Source organism: Ostrinia nubilalis, chromosome 22 (assembly GCF_963855985.1).
Source record: "Ostrinia nubilalis chromosome 22, ilOstNubi1.1, whole genome shotgun sequence".
NCBI lineage: Eukaryota > Metazoa > Arthropoda > Insecta > Lepidoptera > Crambidae > Ostrinia > Ostrinia nubilalis.
Genome location: NC_087109.1, coordinates 3,348,196 through 3,373,557, shown reverse-complemented (window position 1 = coordinate 3,373,557; position 25,362 = coordinate 3,348,196). Strand labels below are relative to the sequence as shown.

At 41.4% G+C, this 25,362-nt stretch overlaps 2 protein-coding genes across 2 annotated transcripts in view; one reads left to right on the top strand and one right to left on the bottom strand.

Annotated features, from left to right (window-relative positions):
- Positions 1–23,847, top strand: part of LOC135083023 (uncharacterized) — a 48,111-nt gene extending 24,264 nt beyond the window's left edge. Inside the window, exons 9-19 of the mRNA XM_063977787.1 lie at positions 1,886–1,970; positions 6,595–6,703; positions 7,656–8,936; positions 10,880–10,971; positions 11,594–11,680; positions 13,570–13,651; positions 16,299–16,360; positions 17,373–17,474; positions 18,531–18,655; positions 20,800–20,888; positions 22,368–23,847. Of these exons, the coding sequence (XP_063833857.1) occupies positions 1,886–1,970; positions 6,595–6,703; positions 7,656–8,936; positions 10,880–10,971; positions 11,594–11,680; positions 13,570–13,651; positions 16,299–16,360; positions 17,373–17,474; positions 18,531–18,655; positions 20,800–20,888; positions 22,368–22,576 (2,323 nt within the window). The 3' untranslated portion in view covers positions 22,577–23,847. The remainder of the gene's footprint in view (positions 1–1,885; positions 1,971–6,594; positions 6,704–7,655; positions 8,937–10,879; positions 10,972–11,593; positions 11,681–13,569; positions 13,652–16,298; positions 16,361–17,372; positions 17,475–18,530; positions 18,656–20,799; positions 20,889–22,367) is intronic.
- Positions 1–24,597, bottom strand: part of LOC135082867 (dual specificity protein phosphatase 23-like) — a 239,321-nt gene extending 214,724 nt beyond the window's left edge. The window contains exon 1 of the mRNA XM_063977628.1: positions 24,588–24,597. The gene's annotated coding sequence lies outside the window, so the exon portion shown is untranslated. The remainder of the gene's footprint in view (positions 1–24,587) is intronic.
- Positions 24,598–25,362: the final 765 nt, after the last annotated feature.

The window sequence follows — 25,362 nt, the reverse complement described above, 5'->3', positions numbered from 1 at the left end:
GAATATGTTTAAGAGACATTAAAGTTCCTTGTGCTGCGTTCTCTGGGCATTGGCCCATATGATTATTCTGAAGATGTAGTATGAACCCTTCATTTAAAATAATCCTAGACTTCAGTCTTCATCCCACTTAACACCAGGTGCGATTGTGGCCAAATACCTGCCTTGTTATGCATAAAAAAAACATTCGATCTAAAAAAATGCTTTTTGAAAGTCCCTTTTGTAAAAGAGTCCTTCAACTGGTGACGTGAATATGGGTCACAGTATTGGTGAGGTGACGTCATTTTGACGTAATACTAAAAAGCCAAAATTCAGGAGACTTACAGCATAAGCAATGTAATAAATTACATTATTTATAAGAATATGAGTTTGTTTTCGTAAATAAAACACACTGGTCGCAATAAATATTGAAAATTTTAATTAAATAACGCTAAAAAACATGGCAGTCATTTATGGTCTGTTTTTGTAGACATGAGATCAATCATAATAGAATTTTTAAAAAAACAAAGGAATTTAACAAAAATTACTTTCTTCATAAAAAACAATAAGTAAAAAATAAGAATCAATCATTTTCAGTATTTTGTCCCATAGAAAAAATAAATAAGATTAAGGACATCATCCATTTTGGTCCAAAATCAAAAGTGCCGGCCAAAAAATAAAAGTGCTGTATTCTGATAGAATACGTCCGCCTTAGCATTTATTACTATGGCACCAAAGCTGTAGCACCACTGTGCATCGTGGTATTTGAGTTCTAAAAATATATGAAACGACTGACTTTGATCTCAAATACTACGACGCACAGTGGTGCTACAGCTTTGGTGTCATAGTAACAAATGCTAAGGCGGACATATTCTGTCAGAATACAGTACTTTTTTTTTTATTGGCCGACATTTTTGATTTTGAACAAAAAATGTATGAATCGTCGATGAATTTTAGATCTCAAATACTCGACGCACAGTGGTGCTACAGCTTTGGTGCCATAGTAACAAATGCTAAGGCGGACGTATTCTGTCAGAATACAGCACTTTTTTTTTATTGGCCGACACTTTTGATTTTGAACAAAAAATGTATGAATAGTCGATGACTTTTAGATCTCAAATACTCGACGCACAGTGGAGCTACGGCTTTGGTGCCATAGTAACAAATGCTAAGGCAGACGTATTCTGTCAGAATACAGCACTTTTTTTTGTTGGCCGGCACTTTTGATTTTGGACCAAAAATGTATGAAACGTGGATGATGTCCTTATGGTAACAAACAACACAATTTTTTTCTAGGCAATCAAAACATGCGGATTTCTTGCACTTTTTGCAGAGGTATGATGTTCTTTTCATCTTCTTAGCTGGACATAAATAGTGCTGGATCTTGATTTTCTGTGTCGCATAGTTCACTCGCAGTATTGTGATCCGATTCTAAGCAGTGATTGTCGTGTAAAAATCGATCTTCCGTATCGCTGATGTCACTCACATTTTCTTTTAATAATACCGATACAACACGTTTGAAATCCTCGTCATTTGGATTCATTTTCAACCACAAAATAAAACAAATCATGAAATAAATCACTGACACTAATGGTGACGTGACGTCAAATTGACGTTTGGTACCCTCTATCTCACTAATTAAGCGCGTGCAACATCCGATTTCAGTCACGGCAGACGCCAAACTAAGAAAGAATCAGCTACTGAGGCGTGCGGGGGCAGGGAACAAGCCGTTTGAATAATATGTAACGTTTTCTCCTGTGCGACGTCAATTTGACGTCACGTCACCAATTGAAGGTTAATGTCTTCCTAATATAATTTTAATGCCATAATGTGGGAATTATTGAATTTTAAACTTATTTTAATGTGATACAACATGAATGCATTGATCAGCGTGGCTTTTGTTGGGCAGCCAAGGTTCCCGGAAGGTGAGCGCGGTGGCGCAGCAGAGGCCGGTGCCCACCGACCAGGGCAAGAAGAAGCCGCCGCAGCAGCCGGTAAGATACCCTGTGTTCTTTTGAATAAGGTGGTTTTTAGCTTAACGATTCATCGCTTAAGTGGTTAATAGGCTAGGGGCAAGAAGAAGCCGCCGCAGCAGCCGGTAAGATACCCTGTGTTCTTTTGAATAAGGTTGTTTTTAGCTTAACGATTCATCGCTTAAGTGGTTAATAGGCTAGGGGCAAGAAGAAGCCGCCGCAGCAGCCGGTAAGATACCCTGTGTTCTTTTGAATAAGGTTGTTTTTAGCTTAACGATTCATCGCTTAAGTGGTTAATAGGCTAGGGGCAAGAAGAAGCCGCCGCAGCAGCCGGTAAGATACCCTGTGTTCTTTTGAATAAGGTTGTTTTTAGCTTAACGATTCATCGCTTAAGTGGTTAATAGGCTAGGGGCAAGAAGAAGCCGCCGCAGCAGCCGGTAAGATACCCTGTGTTCTTTTGAATAAGGTTGTTTTTAGCTTAACGATTCATCGCTTAAGTGGTTAATAGGGAAAGGGCAAGTAGAAGCCGCCGCAGCAGCCGGTAAGATACCCTGTGTTCTTTTGAATAAGGTTGTTTTTAGCTTAACGATTCATCGCTTAAGTGGTTAATAGGGAAGGGGCAAGTAAAAGCCGCCGCAGCAGCCGGTAAGATACCCTGTGTTCTTTTGAATAAGGTTGTTTTTAGCTTAACGATTCATCGCTTCAGTGGTTAATAGGGAAGGGGCAAGTAGAAGCCGCCGCAGCAGCCGGTAGGATACCCTGTGTTCTTTTGAATAAGGTTGTTTTTAGCTTAACGATTCACCGCTTAAGTGGTTAATAGGGAAGGGGCAAGAAGAAGCCGCCGCAGCAGCCGGTAAGATACCCTGTGTTCTTTTGAATAAGGTTGTTTTTAGCTTAACGATTCACCGCTTAAGTGGTTAATAGGGAAAGGGCAAGTAGAAGCCGCCGCAGCAGCCGGTAGGATACCCTGTGTTCTTTTGAATAAGGTCGATTTTAGCTTAACCGATTCTACTAGCCCTGTGTTCTTTTGATTAAGATCGTTTTTTGCTTAACTGATTCGCCTGTGAGCTATAGCCATAGATAAATAGTATCAAAGCTCATTTTTGATTAGCAAATATTTCGGCGCATGTTTCGCCTGCAAATTACCGCTTCAGTGGTCATAAGAAATGGGCTCTATCAAATCTGATTTAGGGCTCATTTTAGACTAGCAGATATATTTCGCGCGCGATTTTTCTGCCATTCACCGCGAAGTGCACACCCCGTGCTTCCTCCAACCAGAAAGTGGTGGGGCACGTCTTCGTGGATGAAACAATCTATAGCTGTTATTTTATAGTATAATGGCGACACGACCCTTTCTGATCTGTGGTGCGATTGTGTAAGGCAATCGTATTCATTTGACAGTTCATAACGTACGTTATGATGTGTCAAACGGCTAATTCTAATTGTGTACGGAGTTCATAAAACGATAACGATTTGATCGTTAATTTATACGATGAGTGAATGATGAATATGATTTTGACAGCAAATTCGAATTGTCTAAGGTTTATGAGCTCATTGCTAATGTCAAATGATTGCGGTGACTCGTAACTCATGACAATCGTTTAAATTCTCATGGAGGTGTAATTCTATCCTCGTCTTCGTACACAAATTCTTTATTATTTTCTTTTTGTCGGCCGTTTGGTGTAGTGGTTCGAAACGGACTACTATTCCGTAGGTAGCGGGTTCGATTCCCGCATAGTACAAACATTTGTGTGCATGAAAATATTTGTTTGTATTGAACTGGGTGTTTTCTATGTATACTTGTGTATTTACAAAAAAAAAGTATTTAAGTATCTTTATATCCGTTGTCTAGTACCCATAGTACAAGCTTCGCTTAGTTTGGGACTAGAAGCGCAGTGTAAATTGTCTAAGGATATTTATTTATTTGAAAGATAAAGTGTGGTAAGCGATGAGTGCTTTAGTGAGACACAAGAGTTATTTTTCATCAACAACTACTAAAGGCTAAGTTACACATGTTAGATAAGTAGGTATAACTAAATTATTAACTTAATATTATGCGATTAAATTGCATGTAAACAGTACTTAAAACACAAGCACATCCTAAATTTTAACTTGCAATTTACTACTAAATTATGTGTTTACACGCTATTAATTACTTAAAATTAAGTTAATAATTTGGTTAGGTACCTACTTATCTCCTTAACACATGTAAATCAGCCGTAACCCACAATAGTCCCGTAGCAGTGGTAGGGTAAAGTTAATTTGGGACGTGTAAAAGTGCCCCCTGTTGGCCTATTTACAGAAATAAATGACTTATGAAATAAATAAAACTGTTATCTTTTTATTAAAATTCTTTAGACATTTATAAGTACATACCTACTTCGGAGGAACAAACGAACCTACTTCTTATGTGGTCAGCCTTCATCTCTTTACAAACTAAGTTTTTATTTAAAATATACAGTAGAATCTCGATTATCCGGACTTCGATTATCCGGATATCCGATTATCCGGACTCATTCTTCACGGTTTCTAATTACCGATTTAGGGTCTGGCCATAAAAACCGAAGGCGCCGCCACCGTTACACGGTACGGATTTCGTCTTAGTTCATTGTTAAAAGGAATGGATTCATCCTATGGTCTAAAATTTAGATTTTTAGACTCTTAATGATGTATTGAAAACCATTTCTATTGTAAAAAGTTAATTATTTATTGATTTTACTTTGAAATCGATTATCCGGATTTTCGATTATCCGGAACACCCCTGGTTTTAATTGATCCGGATAATCGGGATTCTACTGTAATTTTAATATAATCACAGCATTCGAACAATTAACAATATAATATATTAAAATGACCATGAAAAAATCAACAGCCTCCCTACTCATTTGTACTTATCGTTTTTACAAACAAATAATTATGCAATAAAATATATTGTTTTAAACTCTCATGCACTTGGAAGAGTTCCAACACTGGTAGATGGTGGGACAGGTGCAGGCGCTGCTGTAGAACAAGATGAGAGCTGCAATGACAAACAAAAAAACATGTTAGCTGCTAGCTAGGTTGTGGCTGAAAAATTGTGGCTGACAATAGTGTCTGAGTTTCTTGCGCTGCTTCTTCTCAGCACTGGCCCATTTATTGTCCTGAAGCAGTGGTAGGGTTAATACTGGGACGTGTAAAAGTGCTTTTTTAAAGCCTACTTACAGAAATAAATGAGTTTTACTGAGTTTTTTACTGTGATAAATCTTAGTCTCTGTTTTTTTTTATGCATAACGAGGCAGGTATTTGACCACAATCCCACCTAATTTTAAGTGAGATGCAGTCTAGGAAGGTACATATCTGCGCTGTAATTGCCTATTCACTCTCGCCTTGAAAAGGCCCGGATTATAGTCTTCGGGAAAGACAGCAGCAGGCAACAAATTCCAGTCCCTAGCTGTTCGCATTTTAAAAGAGTCTTGATTATATGTTGTGTTAGTATGTTCAAGTTAATGTCAATAAAAAATAGGCCTTACCGTTTTCCAAGCTTGTGCCTCCTAAGTCGTCCCACCCCCATGCTGTTTAGTGTCCGGGCCGTGTTGCGCCAGAGCTCATCGAGGCGCTAGCTGGCCAAGGCACCCTCATCACACGACCACGCGCTGTTACTGCATTATTTAGCAGGGTCTCCACCTGGCGTGGGAAATTATTCTTGCCTTTGGCACTGAAAACAAAAATTTATTTTTTGATTGTAGTATCCATTAGGTAACAGGAATAATACGACTGTTATTGAAGCTTGGGTTGTTATAATTTTTGATAGAATGCCTTAATTTAGTGTATTAATCTATACTTACTTGTGTTTACAAACAAATTTTACAAATTCAAACTTCTTAAAAGTTTCTCAAGTTTTTTGACACTTGACAGATAACACTTGTCATTCACAGAACATAGATTATAATACCACTTCTCAAAACACATAATAATGTATAACTTATTTAATATGACATTAAGTTCGCTTTATGTTAAAATTTTGGCATTAAAGTATAAATAAATAAAAATAAATAAACATTTTACGTCGTTTTACGTAGTCCATTAACGCCACCTATTGTAGAGTAGTAGTCAACTTAGCCTGCCATCTGGGAACGGGTAGTGGAAACTCGAATTTCATTCGTTTTATGCGTTTGGTTATTGATTTGAAGAGGTAAATTTTTAGTTCAAATTCAATGTTTTTATGAATAAAAGTATGTTATTAAGGTGCAATCATAAAATTTTATTAAAAAAGCTGCATTTAAACATGAATTTGATTTATTATTTGTTAAAAAAAAATGAGTTTTAGCGTATGTTTTTCAATAATAAAACGCAAATCCATGAAACGTTTTTATACGACCGGTCACTTTTCGGTCTTCATGGAATGGACAAAATTACACAATTCGAATTTAGTTATACGATCGATGATCAATTGTATTCATTGTCCATCCATGAACAACTTTACACAATCGCACCTCTGAAAAAAGTGATCCTGCCGAACTAGGATGCGTGCCGTGATAAAATCTTATAGATGACTTTAGACGACAAATATATATCGCGTAAAATCGATAAAATGTGTTCAAATATTGCATAGAATAAGTATAACTAATGCGCCTACTGATAATATTTGTATTTGTTGTTTTACCAGCAACCTCCACAACAGAACAACGTAGCTCCGAATAAGTCGCCGCCGCAGCAGCCGCAGCCGCCTCAGAAGCCACAGCCGCCACAGCAGAACCAACAGCAGCCGGCCGCTGGTAAGTAACAACTAATTACAACAACACCATTGAGTATTTGAAAAAAAAAAGAATACTGACGGAACATTAACTTAAAATAAATAATTGAGGTGAGAGTCAAACCCACGCCGTTTCGCTTGTCTTATTGCTATTCCACGCGCTTGAAGAAGAGCATTTACTATTTCAAAACAATAAATCTTTTACTTTATAATTAACTATAGCTGTAGTTAAATAATGTAATTCTAGCGCTTATGTCAGTTCCTGATGTATGGGAGCGTCACGGGAAACGTCAAATGTCAGTAAGACAAAAGACAATGCCGGAAATTGGCGTCTTTTTTTTTCGCGCGGCCATCGACCAAACCTTGTTTTTTGATTACAAAATAGTGTAATAAACCAAACTTAGTATAACATGTATACCTCTAAACTCAGTCTGAACTGAGTTACGAGCATCAGAAGTTTGATGATTTTCATACTAGATTTGCTGTTTGGGCGCAAGTTTTGTAAGAAATTGCAACAAAATAATGACATTGTATGTGTAAACAAACAATACCATCCATTAAAGGCTCCAGACATCAGTATGCAGCAGAATCAGCGCAATAAAAAAATAGCGCAATATTTTGTTGCAATTTCTTGCAAAACTTGCGCGCAAAAAGCAAATCTAGTATGAAAATCATTAAACTTCTAATGCTCGTAACTCAGTTCAGACTGAGTTTAGAGGTATACATGCCATAGTAAGTTTGGTTTATTACACTATTTTGTAATCAAAAAACAAAGTTTGGTCGATGGCCGCGCGAAAAAAATAGACGCCACCTTCCATACAAAATCTGGCATTGCCATTTGTATGCTCTGTCACGTCATAATATGTCAAAATCGCCTCCCGTGCCGCTCCCATACCTCAGGCAATATGTGTTAAGTGCTAAATCTATGATTAATTTAACTTGAAACCCCCATTTATTTTTCGTAAACTTCTCAGGTGCGGAAGCAAGAGGCGGAAGCAAAAGATACAGCAGTTTGCGCCAACGCCCGCTCGCTGAGAACTACACGCCGCAACCGCAGCAGCCGCAGCAACCGCAGCAGCCGCAGCAGCCGCAGCAACCGCAGCCGCAGCAGCAGATCAGATATGCTGGTGAGCTTATTGGCAAAGATACTGCAGTTTTCTCCAGATACTGCAGTCTTCTCCAGACGCTGCAGTCTTCTCCAGACGCTGCAGTCTTCTCCAGATACTGCAGTCTTCTCCAGACGCTGCAGTCTTCTCTAGATGCTGCAGTCTTCTCCAGATGCTGCAGTCTTCTCCAGACGCTGCAGTCTTCTCCAGACGCTGCAGTCTTCTCCAGATACTGCAGTCTTCTCCAGACGCTGCAGTCTTCTCCAGATACTGCAGTCTTCTCCAGACGCTGCAGTCTTCTCCAGATACTGCAGTCTTCTCTAGACGCTGCAGTCTTCTCCAGACGCTGCAGTCTTCTCCAGATACTGCAGTCTTCTCCAGACGCTGCAGTCTTCTCCAGATACTGCAGTCTTCTCCAGACGCTGCAGTCTTCTCCAGATACTGCAGTCTTCTCTAGACGCTGCAGTCTTCTCCAGACGCTGCAGTCTTCTCCAGATACTGCAGTCTTCTCCAGACGCTGCAGTCTTCTCCAGACGCTGCAGTCTTCTCCAGATACTGCAGTCTTCTCCAGACGCTGCAGTCTTCTCCAGATACTGCAGTCTTCTCCAGACGTTGCAGTCTTCTCCAGATACTGCAGTCTTCTCCAGACGCTGCAGTCTTCTCCAGACGCTGCAGTCTTCTCCAGATACTGCAGTCTTCTCCAGACGCTGCAGTCTTCTCCAGACGCTGCAGTCTTCTCCAGATACTGCAGTCTTCTCCAGACGCTGCAGTCTTCTCCAGACGCTGCAGTCTTCTCCAGATACTGCAGTCTTCTCCAGACGCTGCAGTCTTCTCCAGACGCTGCAGTCTTCTCCAGATACTGCAGTCTTCTCCAGATACTGCAGTCTTCTCCAGACGTTGCAGTCTTCTCCAGATACTGCAGTCTTCTCCAGACGCTGCAGTCTTCTCCAGACGCTGCAGTCTTCTCCAGACGCTGCAGTCTTCTCCAGACGCTGCAGTCTTCTCCAGACGCTGCAGTCTTCTCCAGACGCTGCAGTCTTCTCCAGATACTGCAGTCTTCTCCAGATACTGCAGTCTTCTCCAGACGCTGCAGTCTTCGACGGCAGTCTCAGACGCCGCAGCAGCAGCAGCAGCAGATCAGATATGCTGGTGAGTCCATTAGTAACTATAGAAGCAGAGATACAGCAGTCTGCGCCAACGCCGTGAGTGTATTATACCAAGATGCATTTCGTTGCGGGTCCAATGACAGTTAAACTTTCCCCCGGGACAAACTTGACCTTCATTGGTTGGGTTTTTGTTGGCGGTCAAGCTATAGATCCTGGCGACACAGAGTTGCAGCGGTGGGAACGAGAGGTGGGAATATTCCCGTATCCGAGATACATGTAACCAAAGTTGTAGTATAGATCTTTTAATCTACGAATACGCATCCCACCATTCTTCCGCTAATGTTTGAGTGTTATTGGTACACGCTAAATTATCCATGAGTGCACACGCACACTACAATTATGACGCTCGGATTGCTCGGATCAAACTCCCGGAAAAAAGTGGCGGGGCGCGTCTTCGTGGATGAAACAATGTACAGGGTGGAATTTTGTAATGCCACCTGGAGGGAAAGTACTCTTAATATTGTAGATAGAATTTTTTTCTCAAAGAAAACAATTCTTTATTTTTGATAAGAAATAGAACTGCATTCAAAGATTTCCAAAAATTTGCTTGCCACACCCGGAAATCGAACCAACTTAAATCTGTTAAAAATTACACCCTGTATTTTTATTACATCTATCGTTAGGGTTAAGTATAAGGATGAAATCTCTCTAACTAACTTGATAAATCAAATGAAAGGAAAACCATGAAATCTTAAATTATTTCAATTAGGTATGTACAGAAAATTGTATGGTATGGTAGTGAATTTTTGAAAAAAAAAAATCGAAAATCTATGAATGCAGTTCTCTTTCTTTTCAAAAATAAAGGAATGTTTACTTTTAGTAAAGTTTTCTATCTACAGTATTAAGAGTACTTTCCCTCCAGGTGGCATTACAAAATTTCATCCTGTATATCTGTGTTTGTAGTTTACCTGTCAGATGTGTAGATTCTCTCGTTTCGTTTCAGCCGAAAGACGTCCACTGCTAGACAAAGGCCTTCCCCAAGGATTTCCACAAAGACCGCTCGCATCCAGGACCTTCCGCGACCTTCACCAAATCGACGGTCCACCTAGTGGGAGGCCTGCCCACGCTACGTCTTCCGGCTCGTGGTCGCCACTCAAGAACTTTCCTGCCTCAGCGGCCATCAGCTTTACGAGCCATGTGCCCCGCCCACTGCCACTTGATTTTAGTGATTCTGCGGGCTATGTCAGTCACTCTGGTTCAGATGTGTAGACCAGGGTTTCCCAAACTATGGGTCGCGACCCAGTGGTGGATCGCGAGCGAACATTGAGTGGGCCCTGCCTGTAGAACGACACCACCCTACCGATCCAACCGCTCGGCAGTGGGAAAAATTTCTATAGAGTTTGGGAAATTGTATTAAAGTCTGTTCGCCGAGAGTTGATAAATATTATGAAATGTCTTGCAATAGCGACTGTCGCTTAATTATCGCATTCTGTATGGCGGGCGTCGTTTGTCACAACGCGCACTGAGTACCATGGTACGAGCCACGCAGCTGACGTCAAGCGCCGCGGCCGGCGGGCCGCAATGTGTGAAACGGAATAGATTTATTTTACATAACACCGTAATGAATGGTATGACAGTGGGTAGGGCTTTGCCCAACATTGGGATACACTATAAGCCACTTGATAATAATGAAATACTTTTAATCCAACACATGGACGCCACGTGTTTGATCCGTATCCCCACGTATGCCCTAACCGGAATAATTCCCGTAAATTTAAAAGAGATAATAATGATAATCTACCAACTTTTTCATTATATCGACAAAAATAATTAGCGGGCCGCAATTTATAATGAGTTTAGAACCTCTGATATTTAAATTTTTTTATCAACTCTCGGCGAACAGACTTTAGATGAGTCGTAGCCCAGACAACTTTGGGAACCACTGGTGTAGACTTCAAGTGTAACAGACGTTCTATCTTGTTCTAGAATACCCGGCGGGCGGCGCTGCGGGCGCGGCGCCGAGTTCTCATCAGCCCGCCGCGGCGCCTCTGCCGCACCCACAACAGATTATGCACCAGGTAACACTGACATTTGGTACTCATGCCTAAACGCTTTAAAAAATGGCCAAGTGCGTGTCGTGACACGCGCAGTGTAGGGTTCCGTCGTCGGGGGAAAGCCCTATATGAACAAAAATTTCAGTTGGGTTTTTTGTTTTTTCAATAATATTTTTTTATGATCTAGACTTGAATTGGCCAGATTTTATCAGAATTAAAAAAAATGTATGTTAATAACTTTATAAAGTAACTGATGTAATGAAACTGGCCAAGTCAAATCTAACCTACTTTAAGATCTCACATCATGCATCGAACTTGGCACTCATTTATCATTTATAAGATCTCCACTCTTTTTGCGGCGAAGCCTACAGCCAAGCATAATGTTTTAAACTTGGCTCTCCTTTTTATATTTATGTTTTTGGTGGGATTATCATCATTTCAGCCATAGGACGTCCACTGCTGAACATAGGCCTCCCCCAATGCTTTCCACGTTGATCGATTGGTAGCAGCCTGCTACCTTCACGATGTCGTTGGTCCACCTTGTAGATGGACGTCCCACGCTGCGTTTTCCGGTGCGCGGCTTCCATTCCAGAACCTTGCTGCCGGGATATAAAATGACAACTAACTTGAGTCATAAACATTGTAGGTACACCGCTCGGCGCCGGTACAGCCGCCGGCGCACGGGCCCTCGCCTCCTCACCAGCCCTTACCGCAGCCGCAGCACCCGCAACAGGTAAATATTTAGTGTTGCCAGTGAAAAAATGTGTTTTGAAGAGGAGGGCTCAGTATGGTACCCTGTGGGAGCTGTCACAGTAATGTGATGTTATGAAGAAGAGGGCTCAGTATGCTACCCTGTGGGAGCTGTGACAGTAATATCATGATGTTATGAAAAGGAGGGCTCAGTGTGGTACCGTGTGGGAGCTGTGACAGTAATGTGATGTTATGAAGAAGAGGGCTCAGTGTGGTACCCTGTGGGAGCTGTGACAGTAATGTGATGTTATGAAGAAGAGGACTCAGTGTGGTACCCTGTGGGAGCTGTGACAGTAATGTGATGTTATGAAGAAGAGGGCTCAGTGTGGTACCGTGTGGGAGCTGTGACAGTAATGTGATGTTATGAAGAAGAGGGCTCAGTATGGTACCGTGTGGGAGCTGTGACAGTAATGTGATGTTATGAAGAAGAGAACTCAGTGTGGTACCGTGTGGGAGCTGTGACAGTAATGTGATGTTATGAAGAAGAGGGCTCAGTGTGGTACCGTGTGGGAGCTGTGACAGTAATGTGATGTTATGAAGAAGAGAACTCAGTGTGGTACCCTGTGGGAGCTTTTACTCTTAAGTCATTCGATCATTTCGCGGAAATTTCTCTCCCAATTATTAAACTCCCAATAAGCTGCCTCAAAGATTGCTTTTAATAATATAAATAAATAAATAAATATAAATATCCTTGGACATTTACACTGCGCTTCTAGTCCCAAACTAAGCAAAGCTTGTACTATGGGTACTAGACAACGGATATAAACATACTTAAATACTTTTTTTTTTGTAAATACATACTTATTATACATAGAAAACACTGACTGCTATAAACGCCGTTTATTAAACGGTGAAAAAAGACAGACGGCATATAGAGAGCACTGTCAAATTGCATAAAATGTCAAGTGAGCACTATCATTATTAGTTAGCCGTCAACTGCCCAATGCATTGGCAGCATAATTTCTAATGTCCCCCGCTCCATTCCAACTAATATTATAAATGCGAAAGTAACTCTGTCTGTCTGTCTGTCTGTTACGCTTTCCCGCTTAAACCTCGCAACCGATTTTGATGAAAAGAGTTACACATATACATGTCATAGTAAGTTTGGTTTATTACACTATTTTGTAATCAAAAAACAAAGTTTGATGGATGGCCGCGCGAAAAAAAAAAGACGCCACTTTCCATACAAAATCTGGCATTGCCATTTGGCATAGAGATAGTTTGAGTCCCGGGAAAGAACATAGGATAGTTTTTATCCCGGTTTTTGAAACAGGGACGCGCGCGATAAAGTTTTTCTGTGACAGACAAAATTCCACGCGGGCGAAGCCGCGGGCGGAAAGCTAGTTAGAAATAAAATTCAATGGTAGTACTGACAGTGTCCTTCAGTGCGCATCAATGAGGGCTATCGTTTTTATACTTAACAGTTGGCACCCCTGGCGACTGACAGGACCTTACTCTACAGTGGCGCCATCTTGATGAGTGCAAATACGATAGTCCTCCTACCACTTTCGCGCTCACCAGTTGGTGCCACTGTCTTCGCTACTGACAAGTGACAGGACCTTACTCTACAGTGGCGCTAACTGGTGAGCGCTAAAACGATAGCCCTCATTGAGCTACCACACTTCTTAGCTACACGTTTGTTCATCCTGCATTACTAATAAAGACGTCATTTTTTTAGGGTAGCTCTCCTACATGTAAAGTGGGGTTGATTTTTTTTTCATTTTCTACACCATCGTGTGGAGTATCGTTAGATAGGTGTTTTAAAATGGCTTAAGGGTTTTTCCTATTTTTCCATTTAGGGATATGTTTGCAAATTATTTTAACTGCTCAGGCAGTAAGCTCGCACGCGCTATATGTGTCCCTTTCCCACAGCAGGTGCGGCTGGGTCTGCTGGAGCAACAGCAGCTGGTGCACGCGCCGCATCTACACAACTTGCCGCAACCGCACGCTATGGGTAAATACGCTTGGTTGCAATACTCCAGCTATTTGAGCTTCAACCACACCAACGCGTGCAGATCGCCGACGCGATCATAGGCCAATGACAGCTCGCGCGAAAAATGACCCAATAGGCTTAAAAAAAATTTTTTAGTCCGTCAATTTTAATATAAAAAACATTGAAAGAAAGAAACATTTATTTCTATGGACATCACAAAAGACAAAAGAGGTAAAATAAAAAAAAAGCAAATAAGACGGAGGTGACATAAAACATACAATGAAAGAGCAAGTAAACTAAGCAGTGCCACCCTGTCGCACAGCGATGCCCATCGCAATGGGACCCCACTCAGCATATGCCGTGGCCCCCGGTGAGGGAGGCCACGACGCTGGTTTTCAGTGTGTTGGACACGTATATTTTGAATTGTGAATCAAACAAATAATTACAAAGTTATAGTGCGTTGAAGTTCCGCGCGACGTCACAAAGTGCTGCACTTTTACGCACTCACTGACGTCACGGGCCTTTTCATTAGAACTTTGGCACGCTTTATCTCTTTACATTTTCATTAGTTTTAAATAGTGAAAAATACGTGTCGAGTAGTTTTTGATAGGCTAACTGACGGACTAATTGAAACTCTTGCTTTATTACCCAGGAAACATCCCAATCCGTCCCCCGGACACGGCCTGAGCCGAGGTCCGAGCCTACCGTGGCGCCCTCAGGCCGCGTCCGTAGTCCCCTCGATCGGGCCCACTTAGAGTGAGCCCGCCGTAGGCTGGGCTTTGGTCCAACACCGCGGTGGGCAACCCTCTAGTTGGGTTAGCCACTGATTTATTTATTTATTTTTATTTTACAAGGAAAACAATACAGTGTAAAAACTATGTAGACTAATATTTTAGAAAACTTATAACCATCAACATGTTTTCACATTTAGAGCCTGAGTAATGCTTGTTTATCAATAAACAAAAATAGAAAAGAAGTTACCAAGCCAAAGTTACCTACTACTAATTAAATTAAAGCTTAATACAAAAAAAAGCTCCTTTCAAGAATGCACATCAAACCAGTCTTTGAAGAGATTTCGTTTAACACTATTTATGCTGGAATTGAATAAATCAATATCGGAATCGCCAGCCATAAGGTTAAAGACATTAGCAGCTCGAAAAAAAAATCAGTTCTTCCTGTAATTGCTATTACTATAAGGAACAGAAAGAGTGAAAAGTGATCGGGCGCCTTATGCGCTCGATACGGCCCGATCGCGAACGTCGGTCTGCCTGGGCTCGAGCCCACACTCGGCCTCGTCGGCACGCGCACCGACGATCGCCAAACGGCTAGAGTACCTTCTGTACTCGCCACTCTGCCCGGTGAAGCTGGAAAAGCTCTTCAAGCTACAAGCGCGCGTCCGTTAAAAAAAAAAGCGAAAAATGACAGGCCGCGTGACCTGTCATTGGCCTATGATCGCGCCGTTTGTGTGGTTGAAGCTTTAGTGGGTATAACACCCGTATTCACAAGGTTTACTATGAGGTCTCACAGTGCGCGTGGACGCACAGGGTGACACGAACCAATCACAGAGCTCTTTCGATTTCCTGCGCCACTTAGCAAGCATCGTTTGTGAATACGGGCGTAAAAATGTGCCAATTATATTCTTCAGCTAAAAGTTATTCGGTGATTGAAATTCAGCTATACGGTATTTGAAACCACCAATCAATGAGGGTTTTCGCGAATGAAAGATCCGCTAGATGGCGGGACGTGGATGTTGGGTCTGACTGCTGCGTGATTGGTGGATTTTGACATATCTGTCAATGTCATGTCAAAAATAACCAATCATGCAGCATTTGGACCTCGCGTCTACGTATTGCCATCTGGCGGATTTTTCATTCGCGAAAACCCTCATTGACGCACTTTTTAAAACTGTCAAAACGAGACTCTCCCACAGATTTTGCAAGGCAAGCAAGGCACGTCACGTCACTGTTTTGTCAACTCAATTATACTACTTTTTTCAATTACAATGCAACCAAAAATCTTAATTTAAATGTAATTGGAAATTAGTGTCTTTTAAAAAAAGAAAGTTGTGATTTCGAATTAGTGGGGAGTGGTGCCAAATAGTCTATTATTTATTTGCTTTTTACCATGGTGTGAAAGGTGGTAACATAACAGGTTGACCTCACGTTTAACCTCATTAGTCATGCAAATATCAATCTTATACTAAGTTATTTTAGTGAGTGTATTTAATTAAGACACTGGAGTAAACATGGAGAGCTTTGGAATCAGCACAAAAAATATTAGTCTCTCTCGATCACTAGCAATTTTATATCGGCAAAATCACGCTTTGGATGGGTTACGCTAAACGTTATTCTGCTCATCGAATACACTGTAGAACCAGAGTAAATACAAATGAATAGGCCGAATTTTGTCAGTGTGTGCGTGCGCGCCGCATACGTATTGGCGCGCGCTCACATACAAACCGCGCTCGGTGCGTTTCTATAAAGATGACCTACTCTTTTGTATTTACTCTGGTAGAACTGAGCTTGGTTTGCTTGTATACGGGACTATTCCCACCTCTCGTTTCCACCACTGCAACTCCTGTGTAGCCAGGATCTACAGCTTGACCGCCACAAAAGTTGGTGGTTGGTTTGCTTGTATGTATAATGATGTGAAAATGTTGTAATTGCAGGACAACTCCAACCAACACAAGCCTACGCACCGCCAGCAATGATGCCCGCACAGTATATGCAGGTAAATATCAGTGCTTAAATCTTTACAATATCTAGGAGTTTTAATCGAATACGTTAACAGCACTGCAATGGTTCGATTTCTATTACATATTATTTTAGAAATAACGACAGGGTTCGCAACTATTTGCTGTTACGCCGGAAATGAAATAATAATGGATAGTGTGTTACTTACTGTTAAACTGTATCTTGTCACTGGCCAGTGGTACCAATTAGTGAGTACAAATACGGTAGCATAGACGTACCGTTTCTGTCCTAGGGGTCTGCAAGTCAGTATTCTTGCTTAAAGGTTTTTAGGTCACCCTTTGAAAACAGTATAAGATACAGGAGCATACGATTTTTATGGGGGGGTCAGTCAGCTCATCTTACCGGCACCCTGTCCCCTTGTTTTGCATGTACAGTAAAACCCTTAGAGTAGGCGCACACCGTTGATTTTTAGTTGGCCGATAGTTGTGCCCGATTTTAATTTGTCTGCCAAATCGAATCGGCGTAGTGTGCGCACTCCCATACTATGCCCATACTGATCAACTGCCCGACTAAACTATCGGCCGACGAAAAATCAACGGTGTGCGCCTACTCTTATTACGAAACCGTGACGTCAGCCTGATACTAGAGTTTAATGGAGTGCCTTTTTCCTGTGATGTGGAGTTCGGGATATACGCATGCGTAATAGGAAAAACACACTGCGGCCGCCCGTCGCGAGCGATAAGGATGGGTAGCTTGAGGTCATGGGACGAAATTCTATGTGCTCGGCGACCGGTTTTTATTTATAACTAGCTTTTGCGCGCGCGGCTTCACCCGCTTGAACTTCACAGATCGTCATAAATTAGAGCCTATATGTTATTCTGGGTTATAAACAATAATACTGTAAAGTTTTATCAAAATCCGTTCAGTGGTTTTTGCGAGAAAGAGTAACAAACATCCAGACATCCTGACATCCAGACATCCAAACTTTCGCATTTATAATATTAGTAGGATGTTTAAGCTTGTATTTATCAGTTTCCTCTTTGTAACAGCAACCCGCGGTGGGCGGCGCCAACAGCGGCGTGTTCGGCGGCGCGGCCATGTTCCCGCCGCCCGCGCCCTACCCGCTCTACCCGCACCAGCACCACAACTACGTGAGTACACAAACACACACTTCTAAGTAAACTACTAGAGAAATATTGTTTAGAAAGCGCTGTTTGATCAAATCTATAGGTCTAGCGTTTAACTGAGGCTAAGCACTCATGTCGCGATTTTCACCCGCGCCCGTTTTGTACCAGTGACTTAGCACGCGGCGCGATTTTAAATCGCTGTTCTTACAATAACCGCTCCCGTGAGTTTTGAAATAAAACAGCAATTCCACGACCGCCGCGGGCGCGGGTGAATATCGCGCCGTGAGTGCTTAGCCTGAGTCAGGTATGGGAGAGGTGACATACAACTGTCAATATACAGGGTGGGCCAAAAATTTTCGCAAATAGTAGTTGATTTCTCGAAAAGGATTCTTGGGTGATGGGAAATTACGTATGAAATGGAATAAAGGAATGTTTTCTTTTAGTATTTTTTTTACTATAGTTAACTTAATACTGTAGTTAAACTGGCATTACAAAATTCCACCCTGTAGATGCCACTTGAAGAAAATATACTCTTTAACTACAGTATAAAAGCTCCCTCTACTTATGAATTACTCAAGTAAAGCAATGTTAAAAAACCGGCCAAGTGTTTTTTAGATTTTTCATTTTCTTATTTTAGAAGTTAGAGGGGGGGGGGGGGACCAACTTTTTTCCACTTTGGAAGCGTCTGTCACGCAAAGTATTCGGTTTAGAAAAAAAAATATTTTAGAAACCTCGATATCATTTTTGAAGACCTATCCATAGATAACCCACACGTATGTGTTTGATGAAAAAAAATTTTTTTGGGTTTCAGTTCTAAGTATGGGGAGCCCCCAATATTTATTATTATTTTTTTATTTTTGCATCAAAATCTTAATGCGGTTTATAGAATACATCTACCTACCAAGTTTCCAACAGTATAGCTCTTATAGTTTCGGAAAAAAATGGCTGTGACATAAGGACGGACAGACGGACGGACGGATAGACAGACATGACGAATCTATAAGGGTTCCGTTTTTTGCCATTTGGCTACGGAACCCTAAAAAGGAAATTGTTGAAAACTTATTATTGTCTTTCCCTCAGGCCACACAAGCGGGGGGCGTGACGTACTACAACTGCGCGGAGCAGGAGCCGCCCGCGCCGCAGCCGCGCGCGCAGCGCCGCCCCACCGCCGCCATACCCATCGTGCGCCCGCACGCGCCCGACCGGTGAGCGGTGACTGTGTATTCTTAACGCTATGTACCAACGGGAATAAGGACTACCTGCACTCATACATAGTCATAAACCGCGCCCGAATGATTGCACTCATACATAGTCATAAACCGCGCCCGAATGATGAGCAACTCAACGTAATGTACGAACGGGAGCGAAGCATTGCTACTGCTTATTCCTAGCTGCAGCGATGCCCCACCGCCGCCATACCCATCGTGCACCCGCACGCGCCCGACCGGTGAGCGATAACTGTGTATTCTTAACGCGATGTACCAACGGGAGACCTGACAGAGCAGAATAAGGACTACCTGCACTCATACATGTATACTCAACGTAATGTACGAACGGGAGCGAAGCACTGCTACTGCTTATTCCTAGCTGGGGCATACCCATCGTGCGCGCCCGCACGCGCCCGACCGGTGAGCGATGAATGTGTATTCTTAACGCTATGTACCAACGGGAAACTTGACAGAGCAGAATAAGGACTACCTGCACTCATACATGTATACTCAACGTAATGTACGAACGGGAGCGAAGCACTGCTACTGCTTATTCCTAGCTGGGGCATACCCATCGTGCGCGCCCGCACGCGCCCGACCGGTGAGCGATGAATGTGTATTCTTAACGCTATGTACCAACGGGAAACTTGACAGAGCAGAATAAGGACTACCTGCACTCATACATGTATACTCAACGTAATGTACGAACGGGAGCGAAGCACTGCTACTGCTTATTCCTAGCTGGGGCATACCCATCGTGCGCCCGCACGCGCCCGACCGGTGAGCGATGACTGTGTATTCTTAACGCTATGTACCAACGGGAGACCTGACAGAGCAGAATAAGGACTAAAGCCTGGTCCGTGAGCACGTAGAATTTTGTCCAAAGACCCCAAGCTACCCACTGCGGGCGCCCGTCGCACAGTCGCGACAGCAATATAATTACGCGCGAGCGATAAGGATTTGTAGCTTGGGGTCATTGGACAATTCTACGTGCTCACGGACCAGGCTTTACCTGCACTCATACATAGTCACAATACGCGCCCGAATGACGAGCAATGACTGCATACTCAACGTAATGTACGAACGGGAGCGAAGCATTGCTACTGCTTATTCCTAGCATGCACCCGACCGGAGAGCGATAGTTGTGTATTCTTAACGCGGTGTACCAACGGGGGCAGGTATATTTCATAACTAACATGAAGTATTAATTTGTATTGGATAGTTTACACCAATACAAGCTGCCGTATTTGCGCTCACTAATTAGCGTTACTGTTGGCGAGTGACGGGACCTTAGTCACAAAGGCGCCAATACGTGCTCGTGAGAGAAAGTCCTCACCAGTTGGTGCCATTGTCTTAGCTACTAGCAAGTGATAGGAATAAATTAGATAGTAATACGGTAGCCAACATTGACCCATAGACATACTTTTAATGAGCTTTCAAAATGTGACTACTCCAAAGATTGTTAACAACAAGATGCAAGGCGAATAAGAGTCAGGTTGTTGACTCTTATTTGCCAACTAGCGGCCGCCCGCGACTTCGTACGCGTGGATCCCGTTTTACCCCCTTCATCTATCTTACGCGGTTTAGATTTTTCATACAAATGTTTTTTCCCGCTAACTCCCGTTCCCGTGGGAATTTTGCAATATCCTGTTGTAACTAAGCTTTAAGTTTACTAAGGTACCTGCATGCCGAATTTCAAGCGTCTAACTTAAGCGGTTCAGATTTTTCATACAAAACGATTTTCCCGCTAATTCCCATTCCCGTGGGAATTCCTAAGTATCCTATAACCTGCCCAGGAGTATGAAGAATAATTACCAAGTTTCGTTAAAATCCGTCGAGTAGTTTTTGTTTTTATAAGGAACATACAGACAGACAGACAGACAGACAAAAATTTTACTGATTGCATTTTTGGCATCAGTATCGATCACTAATCACCCCCTGATAGTTATTTTGAAAATATATTTAATGTACAGAATTGACCTCTCTACAGATTTATTATAAGTATAGATTAGTCCGATTAATATATCATTAAGGACCACTAAGAAAAGCAATTATAATAACGGTAGTTCGTCACTGTCACTTATAAGTATTTTTACCCAATTGTTTCTTGAATATTTATACATACCTAATTTGTTTTGCAGGCCAGTAAACTCGTCAGAAAAGGACAACATAGACAGGATCGTAGAAAACATGTTTGTCAGAAAGCCTTGGCCCGCGACACACGGCGCTGGTAAGTACCTACATCATATTTTATCCTTACAAGTAATATACCTATACTTCCCCTTTTATTGTTTTTTCCCAACTCAAAAGCTTCCTTCCACTGCAAGACGATAGATAGATGACTAAGTAATAAAAGTTTCATACTGTAATTTTATTCCACAGTTAAAACGTTGATTTTATAAGTTTGTACATAAGAAAAGACTAATCTCTGAAATGTTGCCTATTTAAAACAATATCTGATTATGTGAGGGCTACATTATTTCAGATAGACAAAGTCTACTCCTATGAAGCTGTATTTTTTAAAATATGAATTTGAATTAGTCTGATATTTTAAAATTCTGCTATTTGGGCTGGAAACGAATAGAGCAAAGCCTACAGCTCAAAATCAACTCAGCCGTTCTTGAGTTTTAAATGTTTTGACTGACTTGTTATATCGATTTTAATGTATACCTGCCCATATACCTCTTTCTGTTAACCCTACCTAACACCACCTCTGTTCCCAAAGATCTTCTCTGGGCGAAGCTTTCTCTGCACGCGTGGCTCAATTCCCGCATTAACAACAATTAGAAAATAGAGAAGACTGTCGAAGACTATGTTATAAGAACAATGGGAAGGAGTTTCCCACTTTAAGTTTGACCATTATTTTGTTTTATGTTAGTACTTTCTTGTTGAGTTCATTTAAAGTCTGGTCGTTGAGCACGTAGAATTTTGTCCAATGACCCCAAGCTACCCATCCTTATCGCTCGCGCGTAATTATAATAAATAGCAATATAATTACGCGCGAGCGATAAGGATAGGTAGCTTGGGGTCATTGGACAAAATTCTACGTGCTCAGCGACCAGACTATAGAATGTCATTTGTAGGAATCATCCATTTATTTTCATTTAGTCGCATGTGTATGGTTTATACTTTGATTTTCGTTTTCGCCTTAAGCTGTGATTTCAGTTTCCATTTTAAGATGGTAGATCATTCATTTGGAACATACGATTATGAGCTTTATATCAAAGCGTTACGGTTTCCACATTGACGCAAATGCAAGTGCATGTTTAGAAATAGCTTAGAATATAATTTAGTTGAAAGGATTTTTTTAGTTATGGGGTATGAAGTCGATGGGTATGGTAAAATAGATTAAGATTTATCGTTCACTACTGTCACATCTTACTCGCCAGTGGTGTCAGCGTTAAATAGTTCGTGACACACAAAGTGGCCAAAAAGTTGACACACAACCTCATTTTAATTGTAACAAAGACGTGTTGCGAACTTTTTGGCCACTTTGGGTGTCACGAACTACTTCATGCTGACTATCAACTACAATAGACTTTATAAATAACTTGAAAAAATCAAACGGCCTAAGGTCGTGGGTTATTAGGCAGTTCGATTTTTTCAAGTTATTTGTAATTTTCAAATTAGTTTGAGATGCGACTCTTAACGCTAAAAATTAAATAACTACAATAGACTTTATTAATCTCAAAAAATCCCACATCCACAGATTCAAAAGAAAAAAGCACAGAGAACCGCAGCTCACAAGAGCCCCAAAGCAAAGAGTCATCCCAACCCAACAGCCTAACTTCCAGCTCCATATCCACCGACTCCAGACCCTCAGAACAGAAAGAGGAGAGGACAGAAGAACCGGAAGAGAGGAAACAGGAAAGAGAAAGCCAGGAGGCTGAGCAGGAGAGCATATCGACGGATGCCTGACTGGTAAGGATAAAGTACCTCGAGTGCTACAAGGCTAAATACTATAGCGGAAGGTAATTTATTACTAGGACGGTCACACTTTTCTAGATATTGACGATTTGATTTGATTTTCGGTTACGTTGCTAATGTTTGTTTTACGGATGATTTTTAATAAATTTTCTGAAGTTTCGTATTTATTTGACTAGCCACTGTACTAGAAGCGCCATCTGTGTATTTAAATTAAAAGTGCGACATATTTGTGAACACATATTGTGACATATTTGTGAATACATGTGTGACATATTTGTGAACACATGTGTGAAGTATTTGTGAACATGTGTGACATATTTGTGAACACGTGTGAAATATTTGTGAACATGTGTGACATATTTGTGAACACATGTGTGAAATATTTGTGAACATGTTTGACATATTTGTGAACACGTTTGACATATTTGTGAACACGTTTGACATATTTCTGAACATAGATGTCACTTTTCTGTGACAATAATCAAGTGTCATCATTGTATTTACTTGACTGGCCACCGTTTAAGGGCGCCATCTTTGTAACATTCATGAATTTATGTATGACACGAATCTGCTAACACATTTTTATCTGCTGGACAACAGATTACACTTTTTCTATTGTTCTTTAGAGAACAAGCAAAAAAATGACCCCAAACTGTTTACATTTTTCTACATACTATTTCTAAGTATGCACAAGTCACATCTCTCTCAAATTACATATTTGACAAGGCTTAACTCATAAAATACTATTGATTTATATTTGTAGCAATACAAAGGTTCCATTTTGATTGAATTACTGCTGAAAGCAAGGAAAACGCTCGTGGATTCACCGCGAAGCGTCTATGAGATCTAGACCGGTACAGCTTTTGATTCAAAGCTTCACCAAGTAGATCTAGGGATTGTCTATGGAACTGCTTATTTAAAATACTAGTTGATTTATGGAACTTAGATTTAAAAAAAAATTGATTTATTTTTCATATAAATACTTCCTGCTTGATACTCTTTAACAAAATCGTGTTTTGTTTATTTAAATCCTTAGTTTCATTAGTTTAATCATAAAAGACAGGGTTGTCAAAAAGGCGTTTGTCTATGGTATTCTCCACTTGAAAATTTTACTTGAGTCTTAAGTGTTATGTTATGCTTCAACCAAACCAACGCGTGCAGATCGCCATCGCGACGCGATCATAGGCCAATGACAGGTCGCGCGTCCTGTCATTGGTCGCGCGTCCTGTTATTGGTCACGCGTCCTGTCATTGATCGCGCGTCCTTTCCTCAGTCGCGCGTCCTGTCATTGGTCGCGCGTCCTTTCCTCAGTCGCGCGTCCTGTCATTGGTCGCTTGTCCTGTCATTGGTCGCGCGTCCTGTCATTAATCACGTGTCCTGTCATTAGTCGCGCGTCCTGTCATTAATCGCGTGTCCTGTCATTGGCCTATGATTGCGTCGGCGATGGCGATTTGCACGTGTTGGTTCGGTCGAAGCTTTATTGTTTTGAAGTGTGACCGTCGCACTAAACTAGATTTTTAATCACTGTTCATAATCACTTAGGGCTGTGTTCTATATGATGGGCTGAATATAATCTGTGACAATATATTATGAACTAACCATAGAGTACTGTCGATGTGTGTTGCCATAAGTAAAAATAGTTTTCCAAAATTCAATAATTACTAAATTAAATTTTAACAATCAATAGATAGAAAAAACATCGGCCCATCGGTTATATTTCTAAATTGTAAGGATCAAATTGATTCTAATCTAAATAAAATAATGTAATGTATAAAAATATAAATATCTGTCGTATAATATAAATTGTTATCCTTAGCTCCTCTTTCTATATTTTTATCCCTAAATAATAAGGTAGTTAATTAGTTAGAATCCAAAATCTTTATGAAGTTTTATTTCTCAATTATTTAAAACTCATCGTTGTATACTTTGACCGCGAATTAAAATAATGAGGGTTTTCGCGAATGAAAAATCCGCCAGATGGCAATACGTAGACGCGAGATCCAAATGCTGCATGATAGGTTATTTTTGACATGACATTGACAGATATGTCAAAATCCACCAATCACGCAGCAGTCAGACCCCACATCCACGTCCCGCCATCTAGCGGCTCTTTCATTCGCGAAAACCCTCATTACAGTAATTATGTTAATATTGAAGAATTTACTAAAAGTGGTCTTATAATGGGCGTATATCAAAATAAATAATAACATGGCCTACACAAATGCTTTATTATTGTGAAGAACTTGGTTTTAATATGAACAAAAAACTAGTAATTTTTATCAGTCGTTCTGAATTAATTACAAAAACAATCAATTTATACTATAGGGCTAGCACTTAACAATCAGTGCCTGAGGAATAGCAGCGGCACGGGAGGGTGTTTTTGTGACGTTAAACGTTAGCGAGACTTCGTTCGTTCGTTCGTTTCAGCCGAAAGACGTCCACTGCTGGACAAAGGCCTCCCCCACGGATTTCCACAAAGACCGGTCCTGCGCCGCTCGCATCCAGGCAATTCCCGCGATCATCACCAGATCGTCAGTCCACCTAGTGGGAGGCCTGCCCACGCTACGTCTTCCGGCTCGTGGTCGCCACTCAAGAACTTTCCTGCGCCAGCGGCCGTCAGCTCTACGAGCTATGTGCCCCGCCCACTGCCACTTGATTTTAGCGATTCTGCGGGCTATGTCAGTCACTCTGGTTCTCCTACGGATCTCCTCATTTCTGATTCGATCACGCAGGGAAACTCCGAGCATAGCACGCTCCATCGCCCTTTGGGTGACCTT